At 47.7% G+C, this 25,512-nt stretch overlaps 1 protein-coding gene across 1 annotated transcript in view; it reads right to left on the reverse strand.

Moving 5' to 3' along the window:
* Positions 1–24,573, reverse strand: part of wdtc1 (WD and tetratricopeptide repeats 1) — a 35,557-nt gene extending 10,984 nt beyond the window's left edge. Inside the window, exons 1-13 of the mRNA XM_085962716.1 lie at positions 24,553–24,573; positions 23,081–23,274; positions 22,747–22,830; positions 21,498–21,544; positions 21,194–21,305; positions 18,511–18,698; positions 17,545–17,727; positions 16,161–16,255; positions 13,055–13,170; positions 12,448–12,523; positions 9,579–9,675; positions 4,387–4,560; positions 2,285–2,520 (exon numbers count right to left, since the gene is read on the reverse strand). Of these exons, the coding sequence (XP_085818842.1) occupies positions 2,285–2,520; positions 4,387–4,560; positions 9,579–9,675; positions 12,448–12,523; positions 13,055–13,170; positions 16,161–16,255; positions 17,545–17,727; positions 18,511–18,698; positions 21,194–21,305; positions 21,498–21,544; positions 22,747–22,830; positions 23,081–23,128 (1,456 nt within the window). The 5' untranslated portion in view covers positions 23,129–23,274; positions 24,553–24,573. The remainder of the gene's footprint in view (positions 1–2,284; positions 2,521–4,386; positions 4,561–9,578; positions 9,676–12,447; positions 12,524–13,054; positions 13,171–16,160; positions 16,256–17,544; positions 17,728–18,510; positions 18,699–21,193; positions 21,306–21,497; positions 21,545–22,746; positions 22,831–23,080; positions 23,275–24,552) is intronic.
* Positions 24,574–25,512: the final 939 nt, after the last annotated feature.

The raw sequence follows: 25,512 nt of genomic DNA on the forward strand, positions 1-25,512 counted from the left end.
TTGCAGTACCTTTTAACATGAGATCAACAGCTGTACACTTCCTGTATCTCCATGGAAACCACTGTCACTGGGTAACTGTGGGGTTAGTTGCTCCCCACAAAGTTTAAACCCTGCTCTCCCATCCTCTGCACTTTGTAAACCTCAGCTCATCCAAAACTCTGGTACCTGTACCCTACCCCACACTAAGTACCCCTTGGTCAGCACTCCTGTCCCCACTGAACTACATTGGCTCCCTGTCCCCCAACACCTCAAATTTAAATTTTTATCCTTGTGCTTAAATCCTTCCATGGCCTCACCCCTCCCCATCTCGGTAACCTCCTCCAGCAGTACAATTCCTCCACCCCACCATCCCCCACCCCATCCAAACTTTGTCTGTCTGACTCCAGACTCTTGTGAATCCCCTCCTCTCTTTGTCCCACCATTGACGGCCATGCCTCCAGTTTAGGTGTAGGTTAAAATCACCAAGGATACAGTGTTACTGGATGCAGCAGCTAAGGTAGGTGGGGAAAGAGTACTCCCTGGGGAGAAAATCAATGTGGGGCGTGGGAATGTGGAGAGGCCCCTCCCCATTCAACTTCGCCTTCCGAGACCCTGTGCTCGCTGACGCTGCTAACTTCTCCCTGTTCTCGAGCACTGCCCCTCCCCTTTCAAAATCACTGTCCATCATCAATCCAGTGCCTGTCCTTCTCACAGCAACATAACCCTGGCCATTCCTTCACATTCACCTCTGGAGTCTCCCAAGGATCTATCTTCGGCCCTCTCCTCTTCCTCATCTGTGCTGCCCCTTAGTGACATCATCCATAAATACGGGGACATCCAGCTCTACCACTCCACCATCAACCTCCTCCATGCTGCCTGACATCAAGTCTGAATGAATTACAATTTCCTTCAACTCAACATCAGGAAGACCAAAGCAACATTTTCAACTTCCATCATTCCGCTCTCTTGCCACTGACTCCACCTTTTCAGCCACTCACTCAAGACTGAGAGACTCTGGCATCCTGTTCAACCCAGAGCGGAGCTTCAAACCCTACATCCTCCCACTCACCAAGGCAACTTAGTTCCACCTCCACAAAACTGCCTCACTCCAGCCCCAGCCCCTCCCCTGTTGAAACCCTCAGCAGCCCCAGACTTGATTACTTCAATATCCTCCTTCCTAGACTCCTCTCCTGCACCTTCCATAACCTCCAACTTGTCCAAAACTTAGCCACTCTCTTCCTGTTCTGCAATAAGTCCCACTCACTCATCACCAAGATGTTAAGTGGAACTCTGTCTCCCAATATCTTAAGTTTAAAATCCTTGTCCTCCTCTCCGCAGCCTCTCTCACCATCTCTGCAAATGCCTCCTCTGTCTTGTACCCCTCCTGCAGTCTTTCACCATCTGACTCTGGCCTTTTGTAACGTCTCCCTTCTATCTCATCTCCCATTGGTGGCAGAGCCTGCTGTTGCCTCAGCTTGCTCTCTCCAACTCCTTCCCTTTCTCCACCTTTAAATACCTTCTCAAAACCCATCTTTCCAACTAAGGCTCAATCTCTCCCTCCATGGCTGAGGTTCCTACCTACTTCCATTTGTAAAGTGGCACAGGATACCTTATGTTAAAGGCTCTATTAAAATACAGGTTATTATTGTTGTCTGGCAAATTCTGAGATTGCAGAAGACTGCAGGAGGACAAAAATAGGTGGCAGAGCTGTTCAACATAGAAAAACAGGAGCCAATATATTTTAGAAGATTAATTGGGATTTAAAAAAAAAAGAGTAGGTGGAGAGAGCAGGATTAGACTGGGTGGAATATTAAAGGCTATGGGGAGTGAATGGGCGAGTGGAACTAGACTGCGTGGGATATTAAAAAGGGTATGGGGAGTGAGGAGAGTGGAATTAGACTGGGTGGTAAACACTGGTGCAGACTTGAGGGTCAAATGGCCTGTTTCCATGCTGGAACATTGTGATTCTAGGAGTTGCAACTTATTGCCTTTTATGTAACAGAATTCCTAGATGACCGAGGCCCTCGCCACACATCTGGGAGCTGGTGACTGAAGCCAGTAAAGCCCAAGTTTGGAGAGCTTGTGGTGCCACTCCCTACAGTATCTGCTTCTCCATACGCAAGTTGCTGGGTTTTTTATACAATCACCGTTTGTCATTCTGTTGGTTGGATTCTTATATCTCCCCTTACACTGTCTTTCCATTTTTGAACCTTATTTGTGAATGTAAGATATGCAAGTTTGATGTTGGCAGAGGGACTGTGGTGTGTCGGGGTCACCACACGTTAGCAGGGTTGTTGGGACTCACGGTTGTCAGTCTTTGCGAAGAGCACGGCCTTGATGTCTCGGTCCAGTGCGTCGCAGGCACTGCTGTGTGCTTGTTCAGGAAAACGGCCCTTAAAGTCATCGAGGCACTCCAGGGCCTCAGCAACGTACTTCAACTCGAATAAACAACGTGCCAGGCGGAAATGGGCTTTCAGGTGGGAGGGATTCAAAGAAATTGCTTTCAGACAATCTCGGAGGGCATCGTAATGGTCTCCGTCCCTGAAAAAGGACAGACAGAAATTAGATGCTGGGTTTAAAAAGACTGTCACAGTCACTGGGCAGCTAGCCTGCCTTATAATGAAGAGAGCACCAATGTCTATCCCGATCTAATGATTCAAAATATCCAGGAAAACCTAAAAAAATAAGCAGCATACATTTTCAAGAGGACACAAAAAATCATCTTGAATGTGGCATGCTGCTTATATTCTGCGGTTGAAATTCTCATGAAGTTCATTTAAAATGTGAGTGCACAGAATCAGACTCAAAGAGAGACATCAATGATTAGATTACTCTGACTTGCAGGCTCATTTGGGGGGGGGGGCCATTAGAAGCATCAACTGCAATCAATAAAAGATTGACCAAACCAATGGCAGTTTTTATTTTATCCCAGTGTTTGCGAGAACATGTTTGAAACTGACTGACTGCAGACGGAGCATGATCTTCAGACTCGGATATTATTCAATAACTCGGAGGCTGCTGTGCACTGAATCACATGACCAAGGGTTTTTATTTTACTTTAGTTCTCAGGATATTGGATGATTTGGCAAGACACATTCATTGCCCTGAAGTTGCACAATTGAGTGGCTTGTTAGGCGACTGCATTAAGTCAGCCAGCCATGGATTGTGGGGTAGAGTCATGTATAGGCCAGAGTGGCCAGGTTTTGTGCCCTGAAGTGAACAGATTGGGTTTTTAACAATAATTCGGCAATTTCCATGGCCATTTTCCCGGTGCCAGCTCACAGATTACCAGATTAACTGAATTTAATTTCAGTTTCCCATGGTGGGATTTGATCTCTGGGCTGCTGGACAGGCATTATAACCACTGCCAAGCACAATATTAGATGGCTAACCTGTTACTGTAAATTTAACTCGCAGATCTGTCAGTCAGAGACTCTATTGCTAATGAATAGACCCTGAAAAAAACATTTTGAATTTTTTTAAAAACTTAAGCAGAGCGGTACCTCACTGATGTATGTACAGGTTTTTAATCCTTCTTTTCTAAAGATAAAAAGACTGCTTTAAGATCACAGGCATTAAGCGGAGGTTATATTAGAGTCTGGGTGGAATGTACACAATCTTATTAACCCTGCCACACCACCCTGCTGCCGAGAATCGAGGATTCGACACACATCCAGAATGTACATCAATTTCATAGCAAAATCCAAAGGAATATTGAATCCGTAACACGGGGTCTGAAGTCCTGCTGAAAACAATTCCAGGGCAATTCAGTCTCTGTCTGCATTGGAAAGGTAACTTGCCAAGAGCACCCCACACGACTGTGGAAATGGATAGTTGAGAAGCCATGAACAATGAGTGTTTTAGCAACACAAGTGCCAGACTGTCTCTCTGTCGAGGATGCTCCTAATGAAATACAATTCCGGCTTGCACCCGATGCTCTCCCAGCTCTGGTCTGTTTAACCGTCCCCCACCCTGTCACCAGTCCCGCTGCTCTACCATTGGGGGCAGAGCTGCCAGACAGCATGTCCATGCACTATGGAATTCACTCGCTAACTCTACTACCACGTGCCCCCCCCCACCCACCTAGCTACATCACTCCCCACCTTCAAAAGCCCCCATAGATACCTCTCACTTTGACCACACTCTTTCTCCTTCCAAAACTTTGCTCCTATTCAGGTTGACTCACATCCTCATTAAGTGCTGTGGGATGTTTCACCAAGTTGAAAGTGTCATAAAAGTGAGCTGCACTCTTAGAGTTCCAGGATGTGAAAATAATAAACACCGCAGTGCAGTGATGGAGGTTTTAGTAAAGGATACGGTGAAATGACACACCCAGCACACATGGTAAAACTGACAGTACACAGGATACCTGGGCAACTCTAGTGCCGGGGCAGGAATGCTCCTTACCACTTGCGCTTCATGAAGGCTGACGCTCTGTTGCCATAAAGCATGGGATTCCTGAGCGCTTGCTGAATAGCCTTGCTGTAAAGTTGGATGGCCTGTGTCCATTGCTGCCGGGAGAAGGCATCATTTGCTTGCTGTTTGAGCCTCTCTAAATGAGGTGGCAGCTCATAGGGAACACTACAAAGAGAAAATAAAACAATACAATGTGATACAGAACTGACTAAAAGAAGCAGAATGAAAGTGTGCTAAATATCCATAGCTAGCACAAGTGATACACAACACACACTTAGTTATTTGTGGTTATAAGATTGCCAGAAGCAGGCTAGACCTTTCGCAAACTTGAACATACGATGCACCAGCGGCTCAGCTCAGTCCAGCCTAAACCCTACTCAGCTCTGGTGGTCACCAGATTGAGAGTTGCTTCAAAATATCAATGTGATGAGGCAGAGTACTGCAGCCAGCAGAGAGCAGCAGCTGGATTCAGCTTAGACTAGGGGGATGATGCTCTACCCTTGGGATATATCTCTCCTGCTCAGTGCTATGAGCCCTTGTTCCCTATGAACTGAAGTGTGACCTTGTACACACAATATCTGGTATTGAGCTACTGCTTAGAATTGAACAGAACACCTTGGAGACTCTAATTTGGTCAAAGGAAATGACACAATCCCTCTCATACCCGCCTAGTCTTTGGCTAACGGAAAAATAATCACTTTTCCACACCATGTGGGGTCGCAAACAATTCATGAATTAGTTTTATATGTGAAAGTAAATAGTAAATGGCAGCAGGTTGGGACGAGCATCTTTCATTAACTAACATAAAACTCACAATTCCCAACTGCAAAGTAATAAATGGCATAACATTTCATGAACTGTCCCAATACTGAACCAGGGCACAAAACTAACATGACATCGAAGCTTCACGTGGTTCACTCCCACATTGGTAGAACAGGAAGAACTCCTGAACTGGTCAAAAACAGCAGGGATATTTCTTTACCTGGGCTTGGTGCTGGGAAACAATCCTTTCCCTCAAACTTCCCAAAGGACACTCCCTGCTGGAGAAATGAATGGCTTAGGTTCAGTTTCCACAGCCATTCGAGGTTGCCAGTCAGTTAATCACAAGATACGAGGCCACCCGATAGGCTTTTTGCTGAGCAAATCTAGCCGACAGCCCAGCCATTATGAATGACAATACACCTCTGTACCATCCAGACTGTAACACCTTGCTAAATAACAACAGAAAATACTGGAAAAACTCAGCAGGCCAGGCAACATCCGTGGAGAGAGAAATAGAGTCAACGTTTCGGGTCGAAACCCTTCGTCAGGACTGAAAAAACACAGGAAATGAAACAGATTAAAAGGCCAGTTTGGGAAATGGGGATGAAAGAACAAAAGAGAAGTGAAGAGACATTAAGAGGTATTCAAAACCAGACGAGACAGTGATAGGACTAGTGGAGACAAAACGGCTCTAGATTAGGTGTGAAATGCGCTGGCAGAATGAGAGACAGCTGCCATGTGGGAGAGAGAAAAAGGGGGGAAGGGCACAAAACAAAGATCGCCGGATCCACATGGGGAGCAGACGCTCAAATCCTCTGTACGGCAGCACTCGCCCTGGTGTACTCTACAGCAGAGTACTGCTCTCCGGCATGGCCATCAAGTCTGCATGTCAAATCCGTTGATGTCCAGCTGAATTCTACTATGAGAATTATCACCGATACGCTTTTATCAACACTAACACCTTGGCTGCCCCTGCTTGCAAACATCGCACCACCACACCTACGCCACGAATATGCAGTCTCCAGAGAATACAACCGCTACACCAGCAAAGACATGCCGATCCAGGCCGACTTGAACAACCTACCACCAACCCGTCTCAAATCTAGGAGGCCATTTTGGACCGTCGCCGAAGCCCTTCAGCGATCTCCTCTCAGCCTTGATGACCGATGGCGAAATACTTGGAAGAACTGTGATATACAGAATGGATTCCTTAGAGGACCCCACAGTACAACCTGAAGGATCAAACCTTCCTTGCAAACAGTGGACAAAACCTTCCTCGCAAACAGTGGACAAAACCTTCCTCGCAAACAGTGGACAAAACCTTCCTCGCAAACAGTGGACAACCATCAACCGCCTCAGAACCGGTCATGGTAGATGCTGCCACCTTCTCCATAGATGGAAGATTAAAGCATCCCCATCATGCGACTGTGGAGCTCCTACTCAGACCCTGGAGCACTGCCCTCAGAGGAAATTCGCAGGCAGCCTACAAGATATCCACGCTGTTACACCGGGAGCTTTGGCCTGGATATCTGACTTAGATATTGACATTTGATTTGCTACTACCATATGAAAGAAAGACGACCAGTCTGTCTATGTCCTCCTGATGTCTGCTACAATCCTCCTCATCACACACTACATTTCCGAGGTTCTTGTCATCTGTAAACTGAAATTATGCCCTATATACCCAAGTCCATATCATTAATATATATCAAAAAGAGCAGTGGTCCTAATACCAACCCCTGGGGAACACCACTGTATATTTTCCTTACATACAATGGAGCCACATTGAACGTGAAATCCTATTGTGTGTTATTTCTCAGCTGACTTTGGATTTTTTTTAAATATTCGTTCCTGGGATGTGGGCGTTGCTGGCAAGGCCAGCATTTATTGTCCATCCCTAATTGCCCTCGAGAAGGTGGTGGTGAGTCGCCTTCTTGAACCGCTGCAGTCCATACGGTGAAGGTACTCCCATAATGCTGTTAGGGAGGGAGTTCCAGGATTTTGACCTAGCGACGATGAAGGAATGGCGATATATTTCCAAGGAACTTGGAGGTGGTGATGTTCCCATGCGCCTGCTACTTCAAAGAGGCATTAACGCTACAACCTCCAGGCCAATCAAGTTCAAACAGGACAAGCCAGGAAATGAGGAACCACGATCGAGCAGTCCCCAAACTGGCAGCAACTGAAGCAGGCCATTCAGCCCCTCCAGCCTGCCCGTTGAGGACAGGCAGGGTGGACATCCCTGTCGCCATGGCACCTCGCCCCCATCCTATGCCATTTCTCACCACAGAGAAATAATAGATCCCAGCTCTGGAATTTACCTGGGAAACCACCGTAACCCCAACACCACTTCAACGTTAACCATCTTAAACCACCATAACCGATACTGCTTCAATGATCCACACATTAAAAATCTTGAGTAAGGTGAGCACTTCCTGTCTACAAACCTTACTTTGTGTCACAATTGAGTCATGCTCTATGTCAATGTCCAACACGGAAACTGCCTAATGACAACATTTATATAATTGCAAAAGCCCTCTCCCTCGCTACATCAACTTTTCACAGTCTCTGATGAATCAACTGAAATCACTCAAAATGATTTTTCAGAAGAATTTTTCAATCGTCATTTCTTCCCCTAAATAACAAACTTTCAATAACATTTTAAACTAAATAATAAATAAAAACATGACTGAATTTACCTATTAAACTGTCTATGTCTTTTAATACCTTCATTAAAGTTTTTACTTCAAGGCTTCAATCTGTCTCAAAAGCCTGGGCTTCAACTGGATATTTTCACCTCAACAATTGGACACAGCTTTCAACCACTTTGAAGCATGCGAAGGTTGCTGAATTTCCCAACATGCATTAGATTGCCGAGTTAAAGCAGAAGGAAGCAGGCCATTCAGCCCCTCTAGCATGTCCCGCTGAGGAGCTCCAGGGAGGACATGTCACCCCACCCCCGTCCTATGCCATTTCTTGCCACAGAGAAGGGAGCAGGGAGTTCTTCCCGGTGTCCTGGGCCAATATTTATTCCTCAACCAACAGCAGTAAAAAATGATTGCCTGGTCATTTCTCATTGCTGTTTATGGGAGCTTGCTGTGTCCAATTTGGCTGCCGTGTTTTCTACATGACGATAGTGACTACACTTCCAAAAGTACTTGCTGTAAAGTGCTTTAGGATCTCCCACGGTTGTGAAAGGAGCGATATAAATGCAAGCCTTTCTTTCTTTCTCATCCTGTGAGGATTAGAGCATTTTTTTCTTTTCCGAAAGACTTTCAAACAAATTGGAGATTGGATTGTCAAAAATGTATCTCAGGTCTCATTTAAAATACTAACAGCTTCTCTATTATGAAGTATGCAATCAGACAAGACTGCTGATTAACACATCTGGGATTAGCAGAAGCTGTGGCCTGTGTGCTTTCCTTTATGTCAAAAATGATTATCTATCAAGAATGGATTTCTTTCTCAACTGACAGGTTGAAAATTCAGTTAAAAAATCTTATTTTCTGAACCATTTTTGGGGCGCACTAGAAATGTTCTGTATTATGCTTCAGTTGTACAAAGCTTTGTTCAGACTCCATCTGGAGTACTGCATTCAGTTCTGGGCACCACACCTCAAAGGATATAGTGGCCTTGGAGGAGTTACAGCACAGATTCACCAGAATGATACCGGGGCTAAAAGGGTTAAATTATGATAGTTTGTATCCACCCAAATTTAGAAGGCTGAAGGGGGGAGGATCTAATGGAGGTGTTTAAAATGATAAAGGGATTCGATAGGCAATGTTCCCTTTAATTTTGTTGGGTATGTGGCCCCTTTAAGGGGCTGTGCGGCCCATTCAAAATGCCTCGCATGCGTGTTTTTTCCTATTTGAAAGCCGGTCAGCCGGCTGCGTGGGAGCGGCAGAGAGAGAGAGTGCTGCACTGTTGGAGGTGCCATCTTTCAGATGAGACATTAAACCAAGGCAGAACATAAATAAAGAAACTGGTTCTCTCAGGTGAACGTAAAAGATCCCACGGCACTATTTCGAAGAGCAGCAGGAGAGCTATCCCGTGTCCTGGCCAATATTTATCCCTCAATCAAGATCACTCAAAAATTTTTTATCTGGTCATTATGACATTAGTTTGTGGGAGCTTGCTATGCGCAAAATTGGCTGCCGCGTTTCCTAAATTACAACAGTGACTACACTTCAAAAGTACTTCATGCTGTAAAGCGCTTATGGGACGTCCCGAGGTCATGAGCGACGCTAGATAAATGAAAGTCTTTCTTTTCACAGACCGTGCAATTACATTCCCTGTGCTTTCTAATCCCAGGATTGGTCCCAGACCCCGACACTTCCCAGATCCCAGCAATCGTCCCAGTGTTCCCAGAACTAGTGTGAATCCAGCCCAATCCTTACCGTCTGAGCTGAATGATCTCTTACCTGCTTTGTGGCCATGCTTCAGACAGCCTGAAGCCATTACTGTGGAGATGGATTCCATTTGTAACTCCATTCGTCGTTGATTTTCCATTCTGTAAATCTGCAAGTTGAAAGATCACCATTACAGGCTGGAATCTTAGTTTCAGAGTGAGCACATATATGTATAGATGTGGCAATTCAGTTTGAGTATTTCTGCCACACCATCTGCACATGCACAACTGCTGATAGATATTCTCTCAGTTCAGAAGACCACTCAGCCCATCACCCCCTACACTGGAGCCATCTTAGCTTTCATTTCCCTGCTCTTTCCCCATACCATGTTTCTTCCAGTGTTTATCCAATTGCTACTTAAATAATATGGCTGCAATAACCATTTATGGTAATGTATTCCATACACGAGCAGCTCGACTGTTAGTAATGTTTTGATAGAAAAGAGGTAAGAGTTGGAGGAGAGAGAGATAAGAGAAGCACCCCTTAGTGATGCTACTATAAAATGGAGAGATTGTTTAGACAACATCTTGGGAAATGGTCTTTGGAAAAATATCTAAAGATAAAAGGGCTCTTTGATATGTACAAAGCGAGATCTAGTGGGATCAACAAGGTCATAAAACATGTAGTAGGTGTCGGATAGCGGTTTGCAGTTACGTAGGCAAAGGGAAAAAAAGTGTATAAAGATACGGATATTGAACACTGAAGGCAGCACGAACCCAGAATCAGAGTTGAAGGAACTTCAGTCAAGAGAAAGCAGCAAGAGGATAAAGAGACCACTCCACAGTCGCTCGGAAGGAACACCGAGGCTCAAACGAACAGACTGCGACTGTCTTCTTGTTAAGTATTACTCCATTGTCCTGGATGTTTAATGCTCAATAAACCTGTTTTACTGATACACAATATACCTGGACCCGGAGTGGTTTGTGTAGTCACTGACATTATTATAAGAGCTTTTGGAAGCTACATGAGAAAGGGTCTATAACTGAAATGAAACTTCTCTGTTCTCCAGACAGAGGCAGACTGCCTGCTGAGCGTTTCCAGCAGTTTCTGTTGTTATTTCAAATTTCAAGTATTTGCAGTTTTAGATTCTTGAAATAGGTCATCACTAATACAGCAACTGTTGGAACACTGCCCAAGGCCTGAGCAGAATTAGAGTTTGGGGGTAACGTACTTTGTAACTGGCTTCCCCACAGCATACGCTGACCCTATGCTGAAATCACTGTCTGCTGCACTGAACTTTGGTGAACTGGGATGTCAGCTTAGCTCAGTGGGTAGCACTCGCAGCGCTGGGTCACAAGCTTGTGAGTTCAAGCTTTGCTCGAGCACATAATCTAGGCTGACACTGTCGTGCGGAGTGTGTGCTAGGTTGTTGGAGCTGCCAAACAAGGTTTCAGCTACTCTGCCCGTAACTCCTCTTTTTCTTCTGCTTCTTCTTTTCCTTTCAGGTGGGTGGCATGGTGTGTTGTGGTGTGAAAGGAGCCATCGATGGATTCAGGCTGCATTTAGGGTGGGGATGGTGGGGAGAATGTGGCTCACATAACTGCAGAGCCACGACACTTTCAGCTTCCAGTCCAATTCTTTGAATGTTTATCTAGTAAGTCATTCGATGGAGGAAATTCTGGGCGTAGTCCCAGTAAAAGCTAAACCCTGCTAAGCATCAAGACACCTCCTCCATTGCTATGCAGGAAGACGACAACCACGTCCCTCCAATAGGCAAAGAATGCAAGTTACCTAACCTACATTATTTATCTTTATCACTTGCTTTTGTGGGTAACAGCCTCAGGGTCCCACAGCTCTGAAACCATCAGGTCTCTGTTTGAGAATCTACACACATCACTGTGACCCTCAAAGCCAAATTGCTTATTCGTCCAGCTTTGAAGGAGTTAGCCATCACATGATACACTTTTGCTGGGAGTCTATTTCACATATCCACAACTCTGGGAAAATGTATTCTTGTTAATAGATATCCACATTAAAAGCTTCATTCACCATTTATGTCCATGACCTGTGTGCTCACACTCCGCTCATCTGTTTACACTAATGTTCACCGTGCCTTTCTGAACATCTTACACAATCCACAGAGCAGCCCGGTTACACCGGGCATTCCCATCATTGCCGCAGGTTAACATGGTTACAACAAGCAGCTTACCATTGCTACAGCAGAGTATAAGCAAGACTCATTAAGAGGCAGTAGTCAGTATTAGACTTCTGTTGCTTTCTGTGCTGGGTTTCTAGTTGTGTGTCTTCCACATAGTGCGAGGTTTGAATGGACAGACTATCTACAAGGCTTAAGTCAGGAGTGTGATAGACACTCATCTGTATGGGTGCAGCTGTAGAACACTTGCTAACTCAACACCTCTCAAGGGAAAGCAATTGGCTTGATCGATGTTCCTGCTATTGGACCCAGTAACCACCTCCTGTACACTGAGGCTGCAGTGTGTACGGTCTACAGATGCACTGCAGCAACTCGCCAAGCTTCCTTCAATATTGGTTGTTGCAAGACCTTACAGCAATACAGCCAATCCATTCGCAATCTCTAACGCAGGCCTCAGCGTAGGGCAGTGAGCCCAGAGTGTTGGGCTACAGTTTCACACAAGTATGGCCACACACTGACTCAAATAGGGAGGGCAAACAAAAGGAGTTGTCAGCCACAATCCTGTCCCACATCTCTTCATCCACAAACCACTCGCATCACTGCCCCCAGCCACTGGTTGAGAGAATCTCAGGAACTGCCCGCTCTCGGTCTCAGATTTTGTACAGAAAATACTCAGAGGATCTCAGTTGTGGACAGAGGGAATGAAGGAGGCCGGCCAGTACTGTGGTGCACAACACGCATGGTCCCTTTACCTGCCACAAACATTACACACACTAAGTAACTCACCATTAGAAGAGTGGCACTTCTTGGGTAGCAGAAATGTGTAGGGCTTTTGCTTATTCGTCAGATCAAACAAATAGACCTGTAAACAAGAGACATTCATTTACTTGCTGTGAATTATCCTGCGCAATGTAGCTACAAAGCCAAACCAGTCTAGCACAGGTTCACACCAAATCAACTAAATAAATCAGACCGTTTCAACAAAACTCCACAAGAAGCTTGGCAAATGTGAAGAACGAATGTTCTGCCTCACGTTCACCACCAGGAATACAGGGATGGGATGTTTAAGCTATACTACAGATCCCTTAAAACCAGACTGGGACAAAGCAGGAGAACGGGAGTGTGTAAAATCAACCTAAGCAAGGTCTAACTTCAGCACACAGAGCAAGCACTGAATGATTTCCACTTGTGCTAAACATTTCTGTTTGTGCTCCAAGCTAAACATTCCAGGCAGTGTTTCCCCGCGTACAGGACCCGAGGTGGGGAGGGGGGTTAGGTGTGGGGGCAGTGCCTCCCCGCATACAGGGCCCCGATGTAAAAAAGCTCAAACATTGGTCGACCTTTCCCTGGGGTGCCTTTTGACAAAGAAATGATGAATTGCGCTCTGTCCTACCTGCTCCCCTCCCATGTTGACTAAGAGCTCAGTTCCATCAGGGTTGAAGGCCACATAAGTGGCTACGAGCACTCGGAGGCGATTGTTATAATCAGGCTGCTTTACTGGGAGGTGACCTGGAAGAAAGAGAGGGAGAATTAACCAGAAGCTGCAGAACAATAGTGTGGTTCAGGAGCTGGTGCTACAGCCAGAGAATCTGAGTCAGGCCTCATTTTCTTAGTGACAGTACTGGCAAGGTATTCAACTGCAAGAGGCATCACATAGCCTCACAAGATCCCACACGCTCTTTCTAGCAGCAGTCACTGGATGCTAATCAGGAATAAGAAGTGTGGCTGGTTCATCCCTCTGCAGCAGCCTATAATGGGGCTGTTACTGAATTTACACGATTGTCCAGCAGCCTATAATGTTATCCAGAGCACCAATATTCTGAAGGTGATCAGAGGAATGTTCGGGTCATGGATGGTCTCCGCTCAGAACAGAGGTGATGTTACACAATCCCCCAACCAGTTCAAGTTTAAAGTTGTGACTTTAATATAAATAAACTAGATGCATACATCAACTGTGTGTATCTTCAATGTTATCAAGAACAAGGGAGAATTATTGCTGGATTGACATTTTAGTTGGAGGCTTTTTCCTTCAGTAACACAGGTCACATGTTGGACATCCTCTCATTCACCTCTTTCTGGTATCATACAGACCCATCAGTAACACCCCCCATTCACAATGACAGCCTGCTCCAGGAAAGGATCAGTGTCTTGAGCATGCCCTGCACACAACATTCAGCACAAAATTGTTTCCTACAGTGTCACATGCAGAGGAACAGTCCTACTAAGTGTCTGCCACTTCACCCCTCTGTCCTTTGAAAATCTCTTCAAAACCCATGGTTTTGGCCACCCTCGATTCCTGGCCAGTTGCCTATATTCCATACACTTCATCTGTGCAACATCATGGGACGTTTTACATTAAAAGGCGCTGTATATGTGGGAGCTGTTGTATTCAAGACTCACTTCACCCAAAGTCTAATGATGGAATGAGTTACAGGGTGGGACAGTATAAATGTCATTGGATGCATTTGTGCACAGAGAAGGGATTGGGGACGTTGGTGAGAAGCTGGACTGATCTCTGAAAGCAGGACAGGCACTTAGGAACAGGTCAAAGCCATTGAGCCCAAACAGGAGTCAGTTACTGTGGTGAATTAATGAAGTCTTTCGACTGCCGGGCTGGAAACAGAGGATTCCCGCTACGCCACGCTAGATTTGATGACGCCCATCCCATCATCCCAGAAAGGCACCACAGGGTCCCCGATTACTGTAATGATGAAGATACCATCTCTCAGCATCTGCAACCGTCACCTGATTGGCCCAAGGTCAGAGGTCCCACTAGCACTTGGTTTGGGTTAGGATTCCCCAGAACTCAGTATATTCCAGCAATAGTACTGAAGACTTGTGCTCCAGAACTAGCTGCGCCCCTAGCCAAGCTGTTCCAGTACAGCTACAACACTGGCATCTACCCGGCAATGTGGAAAATTGCCCAAGTATGTCCTGTCTACAAAAAGCAGGACAAATCCGACCCGGCCAATTACCGTCCAATCAGTCTACTCTCAATCATCAGCAAAGTGATGGAAGGTGTCGTCGACAGTGCTATCAAGCGGCACTTACTCAGCAATAACCTGCTAACTGACGCCCAGTTTGGGTTCCGCCAGGGCCACTCAGCTCCTGACCTCATTACAGCCTTGGTCCAAACATGGGCAAAAGAGCTGAACTCGAGAAGTGAGGTGAGAGTGACTGCCTTTGACATCAAGGCAGCATTTGATCGAGTGTGGCATCAAGGAGCCCTAGCAAAACTGAAGTCAATGGGAATCAAGGGGAAAACTCTCCATTGGTTGGAATCATACCTAGGACAAAGGAAGTTGGCTGTGGTTGTTGGAGGTCATTCATCTCAATCACATGACATCACTGCAGGAGTTCCTCAGGGCAGTGTCCTAGGCCCAACCATCTTCAGCTGTTTCATCAATGACCTTCCCTCCATCATAAGGTCAGAAGTGGGGATGTTCGCTGATGATTGCACACTGTTCAGCACCATTCGAGACTCGTCAGATACTGACGCAGTCCGTGTCCATATGCAGCAAGACCTGGACAACATTCAGACTTGGGCTGACAAGTGGCAAGTAACATTCGCACCACACAAGTGCCAGGCAATGACCATCTCCAACAAGCAAGACTCTAACCATCTCCCCTTGACATTCAATGGCATTACCATCGCTGAATCCCCCACTATCACCATCCTGGGGGTTACCATTGATCAGAAACTGAACTGGACCAGCCATATAAATACTGTGGCTACAAGAGGCTGGGAATTCTGCAGCGAGTGTCTCACCTCCTGACTCCCCAAAGCCTTTCCACCATCTACAAGGCACAAGTCAGGAGTGTGATGGAATACTCTCCACTTGCCTGGATGAGTGCAGCTCCAACAACACTCAAGAAGCTCGACACCATTCAGGATAAAGCAGCCCGCTTGATTGGCACTCCATCCACCACCTTCAACATTCACTCCCTCCACCACCAGCGCACTGTGGCTGCAGTGTGTACCATCTACAAGATGCACTGCAGCAACTCGCCAAAGCTCCTTCAACAGCACCTTCCAAACCCGCGACTTCTACCACTTAGAAGGACAAGGGCAGCAGACGCATGGGAACATCACCACCTACAAGTTCCCCTCCAAGCCACACACCATCCTGACTTGGACCTGTATCGCCATTCCTTCACTGTCGCTGGGCCAAAATCCTGGAACTCCCTTCCTAACAGCATTGTGGGTGTACCTACACCATATGGACTGCAGCGGTTCAAGGCGGCGGCTCACCACCATCTTCTCAAGGGCAATTAGGGATGGGCACTAAATGCAGGCCTAGCCAGCGACGCCCACATCCCATCAATGAATAAAAAAAAACACACCAGGGGCCACTGGTGCTAAAGGAAGACAAAGGGAAATGCAGAAGAGAGAATTTTAAAATCACTTTGAAACTGGAAAAATATAAGCGACTAGTGTTTCGGGGTCTGTGAATAAGCCTAGGAACATACATCAAAAGGGAACACTGAATGCTGCATACCTGCTACATAATACTGAACAGCTCCATCCGGCACTGACTTGTACCCGTCGCAGAATGTGTGCACCCCAGGGGTCGAGCTCTGCTTCACTGCTTTTCTACCAAAACAAAAATGTAAAAAGATTACACACAACACAAGGCAGCGGCTCGGGAGACGGGAGGAGGCAGGTAGGGAGAGGGCCGAGACGGCAGGAGGCAGGTAGGGAGAGGGCAGGAGGCAGGTAGGGAGAGGGCAGGAGGCAGGTAGGGAGAGGGCAGGAGGCAGGTAGGGAGAGGGCAGGAGGCAGGTAGGGAGAGGGCAGGAGGCAGGTAGGGAGAGGGCAGGAGGCAGGTAGGGAGAGGGCAGGAGGCAGACGGCAGTGGGAGAAATCAGACACCAAAAGAAACTGCAGAGATCCTCCACTCAGTTGAAAGAATTTTCTTTCCCCCCAAATCTTACTTTAAGTGAATCCCCAGATCATGAACTCCATTAAATTGCGCTGTATGAATATTACTTTGCACAATTTGAATGCGGCACCGTGACATGGATTTGTCAGTGATGATAACCAGCAGCTCTGCCCAGGATAACCGAGCGCAACACCCGCTGCCAACCAGAGTACAGGAGCAGGCGATGGAATGATGTCGGATGTGAAAGAGGGAACAAGGGGAATTATTCACAGTAACTCCCTCCCTTACCAATCACCCTCTCGCTTCCATGCCTGAAGTTGACCGAGGTTAGAGTTCATTTCTCAATAACTTGGAATCCCCATGTCCGACCTGATGAAGAGCGTATCAATCCAAATGTTCATTTGTCACTTTCATTAACTTCTCCAAAGACCACCAGCTCCACATGGCTTTGGGACCCCAATGAGTAGCTTCACATCCACAAAAAATGAACAATATTCCCGATGACAGAGTAGCAGAGGTGCGGTGAACAGAAGGTCAAAGGTTCACTCCCCAGACTATGACCAGGTGGCTCACCTCAGTTGGGACGAGATAATTGGTTTCAGGGTTCTGGGGCTGAGAAAACAGAAAACAATCACAGGTCCTCCTCCTGAACGCAATCTAGTGAGCCTGTGTGCGGGTGGATGTTCGGTGAGGAGAGCATCCGGCTCTAACATGATGCCCCAGTGAGGTACCGTGCCAACAATCACTTTCTAGGTTTATACATGAAGAATTATCACTGAAGTGAGGCAAGGGCAGCCAGTTCCCCAAGAACTAAAGCCCAGCAATCCAGGCACTGGGAACAGGGCTCAGCCTTAAATCGAAGGGACAGAGGCAGGCTAAATATCTGGGGACTGGGGACAGAGGCAGTCTATATATTCCTTGAGGAGAATCCAGAATTCTGAACGGAATATTCTGGAGAGCTTTTCCACATCGCTCTCACTAACAGCAGCTTCCACCCTACCTGTGATTGTGAATCATGCGAATATCATAGACTCGCACAAAAGGCCCACTTGCCCCGACAGCGAGATAGTTATTGTTCTGAGGATTAACGGCCAGGCATTTGGCCTCCACATGCTGCCCGCAGTATTCAGTGAGGTCCACCAGTACCTGCGAGCGCTTGCTGCTCTCTCTCAGGTCATACTGTCTGCAATAGAAAAGGAAAGATTGCACATTAATGGAGGTGAAGGAAAGCTCGGTTACTAACAGCACCTCTGTGACATTGTACCTCTCCATAGCCTCCCCCGCGCCCCTCCCAGTATCTGTAACCACCTCCAGCCCTACAACCCTCCGAGATCTCTGCGCTCCTCCAATTCTGGCCTCTTTTGCATCTCCCACTTCCTTCACTCCACCATTTGTGGCCGTGCCTTCACCTGTCTAGGCCCCAAATCTGGAATTTGCTCCCTAAACCTCTCCGCCTCTACCTGCTGTTTTAAGACGCTCCTTAAAACCTACCTCTTTGTCTAAGCTTTTATTCACCTGACCTAATATTTCCTTCTGTGGCTCGGGGTTTTGTTCAATTGCGTTTGGGTGAAGGGTGTTGGGATGTTCCTGTGCGTTTCAGGCGCAGTATGAAAGCTGCTGCAGCGCTCAGTGTTAACAGCCGAGAAGGGGCGCTCGTCATACAGAAATGGCAGGTCTCCTGTCGAAAACATCCCGAGCTTAGGGAGCGCAATGGGGAGACTTGCGAGGGCGTCGCGCTGGCCCAGGGTGGGTGGGGACCTCAAAAATGAGAGGCCAGCGTGAGCACACAGTGAATCCGAGATACACTTCCTTAAAATTGCACAGAGGATGATGTGAATGACGAGGACAGTGACCGCGAGCCAAGGAGTGTGGCTGTTTCTCCCACAGTATAAAGTATTGCAATGAGTGGGCTCTCAGTCACAGCCAGAAGCTTCAGCGGGAGTTCAACCCGCGCTCCGACACGTACCTGACTGTCCCGTCCTCTGCGGCGCTCCAGAACGTGTTGGGCCACATCGGAGCAGCTGCGATTCGCTTCACACGATTGGTGTGCTCGCCAAACATATGAACTGTTTCCTTTACAGTCAAGTCATGGACGTGCACCTTGGAATCAGCAGCTCCTGTAATCAGCGTGCGGTCATTCGAGTGAGGAAGGAACTGGAAAACAGGGAATTATAAAGGGGTAACACCACATAGTGCCAATATGCAGCCAGCATCTCCCTTGCCAGACCAATACAAACTGTGTGTGGCCAGTGTGTCGACAGAGTGAGATGCAGCCTCCAGCAAGGGTTCACTGCATTCAACAAAGGTGATTATCCTGGTCAAACACAGTGAAATCTGACTGACTAAGGTCGAAGAGACTGGTTAAATAGTTGGTTAGGAATCCGGATGGGGAAATTAACATGTGACCTAACCGCAATCACCAGCTATTTACACTGTGACCATTGCCAATACTCAGTGGCACCAAGGCGGAGAACATTAATCACCTTCTTCTCAGGCAGTCCCTCGGAACCGAGGATGACTTGCTTCCACATTAAAAATGAATTCGCAGGTGACTGATGAGTCCGATGCGGGACCTACAGTCTCTGTCACAGGTGGGGCAGACGGTGGGTGGGGTGCTTGGGTTGACATGCATTCCTTGTGCTTGCTCCCAGCGAAGAGACTCGAGGTGTTCGGCGCCTTCCCGGCTGCTTCTCCACTTTGTGCGGTCTTGGGCCAGGGATTCCCAGGTGTCGGGGATGTTACACTTTTTCCAAGGAGGTTTTGAAGGTGTCCTTGAAGCGTTTCCTCTGCCCACCTGGGGATCTCTTGCCGTGCCAGAGCTCTGAGTAGAGCGTTTGTTTTGGGAGTCTCGTATCGGGCATGCGGACAATGTGACCCGTCCATCGGAGCTGATTCCGTGGTCAGAGCTTCGATGCTGGCCTGAGCGAGAACACTGATGTTGGTGCGCCTATCCTGCCAATGGATTTGCAGGATCTTGCAGAGGCAGCGTTGGTGGTACCTCTCCAGTGCTTTGAGGTGCCTGCTGTACATGGTCCATGTCTCTGAGGCATACAGCAGGGCGGGTATCACTGCTGCTCTGTAGACCATGAGCTTTGTGCCGGGTTTGAGGTCCTGGTCTTCAAACACTCTCCTTCAGGCAACCGAAGGCTGCACTGGCACACTGAAGGCAGTGTTGGACTTTGTCGTCGACGTCTGCCCTTGTTGACAGTAGGCTCCCGAGGTATGGAAAGTGGTCCACGTTGTCCAAGGCCTTGTCGTGGATTTTGATAATCGGGGGGCAGCACTGTGTGGCGGGGGCAGGTTGGTAGAGGACCTTTGTCTTACGGATGTTTCATGTAAGGCCCATGCCTACGTACGCTTCAGTGAAGGTGTCGACGATGGTTTGGAGTTCGACCTCCGAGTGAGCGCAGACGCAAGCATCGGAGTCACTTGGATTCACAGTAAGCACCAACTCCTGGGATATATGTCTCTCTCTTTGCTATACAGGACCTACACTATATGGGAGTTTGGGACACAATCACAATCTGACTCGCTCACAATTTGCACTGTCACCCAACTAGGCGATCTGATTATTTACCTCATTGATTGTGGAACCTTACTACCACAAATTGGCTATTGTATTTGCCTATAAAACAGTGGCTGCACTTCAAAATTCCTGGGAGTGTTTGATGGGACAGTGTAGATAGAGGGAGCTTTACTCTGTATCTAACCCATGCTGTACCTGCCCTGGGAGTGTGGGGCAGGAGTTTTTTTCTATATCTAACCTGTGCTGCCTCTGTAGAAAAATGTTCAGAGGCATAAAGAAAAATGAATGTCACCCAATGGAGATATTGGGAGTGATGATCAAAAGCCTGGTCAGCAGGTTGAGGAGAGGTGAAGGGATTTAGGGAGGGAAATCCAGAGCTTGGGGCCCAGGCAGCTGAAGGCATGGTCGACTATGGCGGAATGAAAGGAGGAGGGATTGGACAAGTGGCTGGATTCAGGAACAGTGGGTTGTAGACCTGGAGGAGGTTCCACAAACAGCGCCTCGGAGTCAGAGAACTGTCTGAAAGCGATATTTCCTCGATGGGCTGCAGTCTCCTCCCAGGCTCAGGCAGCATTAACTCTTGAAGCTAATAGAATTATACAGCACAGAAGGCGGCCATTCGGCCCCTCATGCCTGTGCTGGCAAGAGGGCAGGAAAACACTGCAGCTCATCCCCAACACAAAGTGAATAAAACCATTTACATAACGGGAGTTTGATCCATTCAACCAGTGTTCCAGCCGGGCACAGTGCAATTTCTCCAAAACTGCAGGTGGCACAATCACCTTTTCAATCGTTAGAGCGAGTGTGGCGAGCTTCATCATCTTTGGATAGAATCACAGTGAAATATTTAGAGTGTCGGTGGAGCAGCCTCTGGGGCGGAGGGAGCCCAAGCCGTTGCCAGCTGGTTATGGAGATAGAAGCAACACAGTGGAAAATAAAACATCCAACAGATCAAATATAAAACTTACATAAATCTGCCTCAGTTTGTACAACCAGAATTCACCCTCAGGATCAACGGACATAAAGCACAGAGCACGGAGAACTCTCACTGACTGTGTGCCCTCTACAATCTAATCTGAATATGAAGTTTACTATCGAGTGCAGTAAGGAGAGGAGCAGATACCTTCACTGTGAATATGTTGGCTGTGTGTCCAGTATGCATGGTCAGCAGTTTCTTGCAGCTAAAGGGATCCCATAGAATGGTGTGCTGATCATCCGATCCCGAGGCCAGCAAACTGCAATTGAAGAGAGTGGGAGTGAGTGCCTGAGCTCTGACACAGTGTGGGAGGGGCAAGGTGGAGCGGGGGTGGGGAAAGAGGAGGGGGAGAGGAGGAAAGAGACTGAGCAGGAGGGGGTGGGGGGGCGGGCGGGCAGGGGGAGGACGGACAGAGCAGGCGTGGGGGGGTGGAGTGGAGACAGGTACTTACTCGCCCTTCTCATTCCATTCCAGACAGTTCACACAGCCAGAGTGACCCTGTGGGGCAGAAAGAGAGAACAGGAATAAGATTCAAATGTTAAACAAATACCCACAGCTTATAAACACACCTCACAATGCAAATCATTTACTGGGAGTCTATGAACAACAGAAGCTGGCCTTGTTCTCCTTAGAGCAGAGAAGATTAAGGGGCGATTTAATAGAGGTGTTAAAATTATGAGGGGCTTTGATAGGATAGGGAAAAACTGTTTCCAGTAGCAGAGGGGTCAGTAACCAAATGAAACAGAGGTGAGTTGAAGAGAATTTTTTTTTTTTTTAAATGCAGCGAGTTATTGTGATCTGGAATGCGCTGCCTGAAAGGGCGGTGGAAGCAGATTCAATAGTAACTTTCAAATAGAGTTGAATAAATACTTGAAAGGGGAAAATTTGCAAGGCTACGTGCTGTAACATTCAATGACAGGGTGGACAGCTTTAAGTTCCTCGGAGTCCACATCACGGAAGACCTCTCCTGGTCCCTCAATACCTCCTCTCTGGTGAAGAAGGCCCAGCAGCGCCTATATTTCCTAAGGAGGCTGAAGGGATGTAACCGGTCACCCCTGATCCTCTCTAACTTTTACCACTGCACAATAGAGAGCATCCTGACAAACTGTATCACAGTATGGCATGGCAGCTGTAGCTATGACCCTGCAGCGGGTAGTCAAAACTGCCCAACGCATTACCGGCACCCGGCTACCGACCATAGAGCACATCTACCAGAAACGCTGTTTACGGAGGTCATGGTCCATCATCAAAGACCCTACCCACCCCAGCCACAGTCTGTTCGCCCTCCTGCCATCTGGGAGACGCTACAGATGCATTCGCACCCGTACGACCAGATTTAGGAACGGCTTCTTTCCCAGGGCTGTCATCCTACTGAACTCCACAAATAAACTCTAAAGCCTGCACATCTGCCAATGCACTTTATTATGGTTATGTTTATGTTAATGTATTACAAGCCAAATGTATGTTGAATGTTTAAATGTCTTAATCTAAATGTACACTCTCGGGAGCCGCAAGCCTACATTTCGTTGTACTGCACTTGTGCACTAACAATGACAATAAAAGTTGATTTGATTTGATTTGAACTTCACACACCACTCACTCACTCATATTTCAGTGGGGTGGGGTTCGTCTGTCTTTCGGGATGAGAGGGGCATTTGGCTGTCTGTCTTTCTGGGCGTGGGGCAGTTCAGACATCTTACCTCCAGCTCGCACTCCAGGCCCAGCCGCTTGATGAACGGATCAATGACGTGGTATCGGCGCTCGAACTGCAGAGTATTCCTCTCCTACAGACATAGGGAGCAGTGTGAGAGGGGCTCATCAACACCAGCGCCCCTCCCCCCCACACCATCCACTGCACCCCCCAACCCCAGCTCCCCCCCACCGCAACAGCTCTACACCCCCCCCCCACCCAACACCTCCCAACCAACACCCCTCCAGGCCGGCTCCCCCCCAACTGGACCAGCCCCCACCCCCCTGGGCCAGCTCCCCATTGCCAGCATGTGCCAGGAAGGAGACTGGGAAGATATTTGGTACCTTTATCTGCCGCTGGATGATGTCCCTGGTTATGTTAAGCGGCTCCATGGTTCTCAGGATAGAAGCTCACAGGATGAACAGTCTCTGTCGGGTCTCACCGTACTGCAGCTCAGCACCAGGCTTCACAGAGAGAGCAGAAATACAGAAATAGCCCACACTTAATCCTGGCAAGGAACAGCGCACAACACAGGAATCTGAAAAAACAGACAGCAGAGAACCTGAAATAACACAACTCTGGGATCAGTGAGGAGCAGCACCCACCTTCGATAGAACAACTTGCATTTTATAGAGCCCCATAACAGTACAAAATGCCCCAAGACACTTCAAAGCAGGGTTATCAAACAAAAAAAGTTGGGTCAAAGAGTAGGTTTTAAGGAACATCTTAAAGGAGGAGGGAGGGGTAGAGAGACGGAGAGGTTGAGGGAAGGAATTTCAGAGCTTAGGGCCTAGGCAGCTGAAGGCATGGCCGCCAATGGTGGAGCAAAGGAAGTGGGGGATGCACAAGAGGCCAGAATTGGAGGAGCGCAGAGATCTCAGAGGGTTGTAGGGCTGGAAGAGGTTATGGAGACAGGAAGGGGAGAGGCCATAGAGGGATTTGAACACGAGGATGAGAATTTTAAAATTGAGGCACTGCCAGACTGGGAGCTAATGAAGGTCGGTGAGCACAGGGCTGACGGTTGAATGGAGCTTGGTGCGAGTTAGGATACGGGCAGCAGAGTTTTGGATGAGTTGAAGTTTAAAGAGGGTGCAAGGTGGGAGACCAGCCAGGAAAGCATTGGAATAGTCAAGTCTGGAGATAACAAAGGCAGGAATGAGAGTTTCAGCAGCAGGTGAGCAGAGGCAGGGGAGGAGATGGGCGATGTTACAGGAGGTGGAACTAGGCAGTCTTGGTGATGGTGTGGATATGGGGTCGGAAACTCATCTCAGGGTCAAGTAGGATGCCGAAGTTGCAAAAGGTCTGGTTAAGCCTCAAACAGTTGCCAGGGAGATGGATGGAGTCGGTGGCTAGGGAACAGAGTTTGTGTCAGAGACTGAAAACAATGGCTTCAGTCTTCCCAGTATTTAGTTTGGAGGAAATTTCTGCTCATCCAAGACCGGATGTCAAACTGCGTGACATATCAGAGGCAATGGAGGGGTCAAGAGAGGTGGTGGTGAGGTAGAGCTGGCTGTTGTTAGCGTACATGAGGAACTTGATGTTGTGTTTTCGGATGGTGTCACTGAGGGGCAGCATTAAGATAAGAAATAGCAGGAGGCCAAGGATAGATCCTTGGGGGACTCCAGGGGCAACGGTGCAGGAACGGGAAGAGAAGCTTAGACAGGAGGACTTCAACGACCATCACCAAGAGTGGCTCGGGAGCACCACTACTGACCGAGCTGGTCGAGTCCTGAAGGACATAGCTACAAGACTGGACCTGCGGCAAGTGGTGAGAGAACCAACACGAGGGGAAAAACCTAATTGATCTCGTTCTCACCAATCTACTTGTTCATGACAGTATTGATAGGAGTGACCACCGCACAGTCCTTGTGGAGACGAAGATCCATCTTCACATTGAGGACACGCTCCATCGTGTTGTGCGGCACTACCACTGTGCAAAATGAGATAGATTCAGAACAGATCGAGCAGCTCAAGACTAGCCATCCAGGAGGTGCTGTGGGCCATCAGCAGCAGCAGAATTGTATTCCATCACAATCTGTAACCTCATGGCCTGGCATATCCCTCACTCTACCATTACCATCAAGCTAGGGGACCAATCCTGGATCAATGAGCAGTGTAGAACAGCATGCCAGGAATAGCACCGGGCATACCTAAAAATGAAGTGCCAACCTGAAGCTACAACACAAGACTACATACATGCTAAACTGCAGAAACAACATGCTATAGACAGAGCTAAGCAATCCTACAACCAATGGATCAGATTAAAGATCTGCAGTCTTGCCACATCCAGTCATGAATGGTGGTGGACAATGATGGCAGAACCCAGCACGTGAGTGCAAAAGACAAGGCTGAAGTGTTCACAACCATCTTCAGCCAGAAGTGCAAGTGGATGATACATTCCGGCCTCCTTCGGAAGTCCTCACCATCACAGAAGCCAGTCTTCAACCAATTCGATTCACTCCATGTAGTATCAAGAAACGGATGAGTGCACTGGATACAGCAAAGCCTACGGGCCCCCGACAACATCCCAGCTGTCATGCTGAAGACTTGTGCGCCAGAACGAGCCATGCCTCTAGCCAAGCTGTTCCAATACAGCTACAAAACTGACTGGCATCTACCCAACAATGTGGAAAATTGTCCACAAAAAGCAGGAATATTCCAACCCAGCCAATTACCACCCCATCAGTCTACTCTCAATCATCAGCAAAGTGATGGAAGGTGTCGTTGACAGTGCTATCAAGTGGCACTTATTCACCAATAACCTGCTCCCCGATGC

This window comes from Somniosus microcephalus, chromosome 20 (assembly GCF_052327205.1).
Source record: "Somniosus microcephalus isolate GS21.2 chromosome 20, FLI_Smic_1.0, whole genome shotgun sequence".
NCBI lineage: Eukaryota > Metazoa > Chordata > Chondrichthyes > Squaliformes > Somniosidae > Somniosus > Somniosus microcephalus.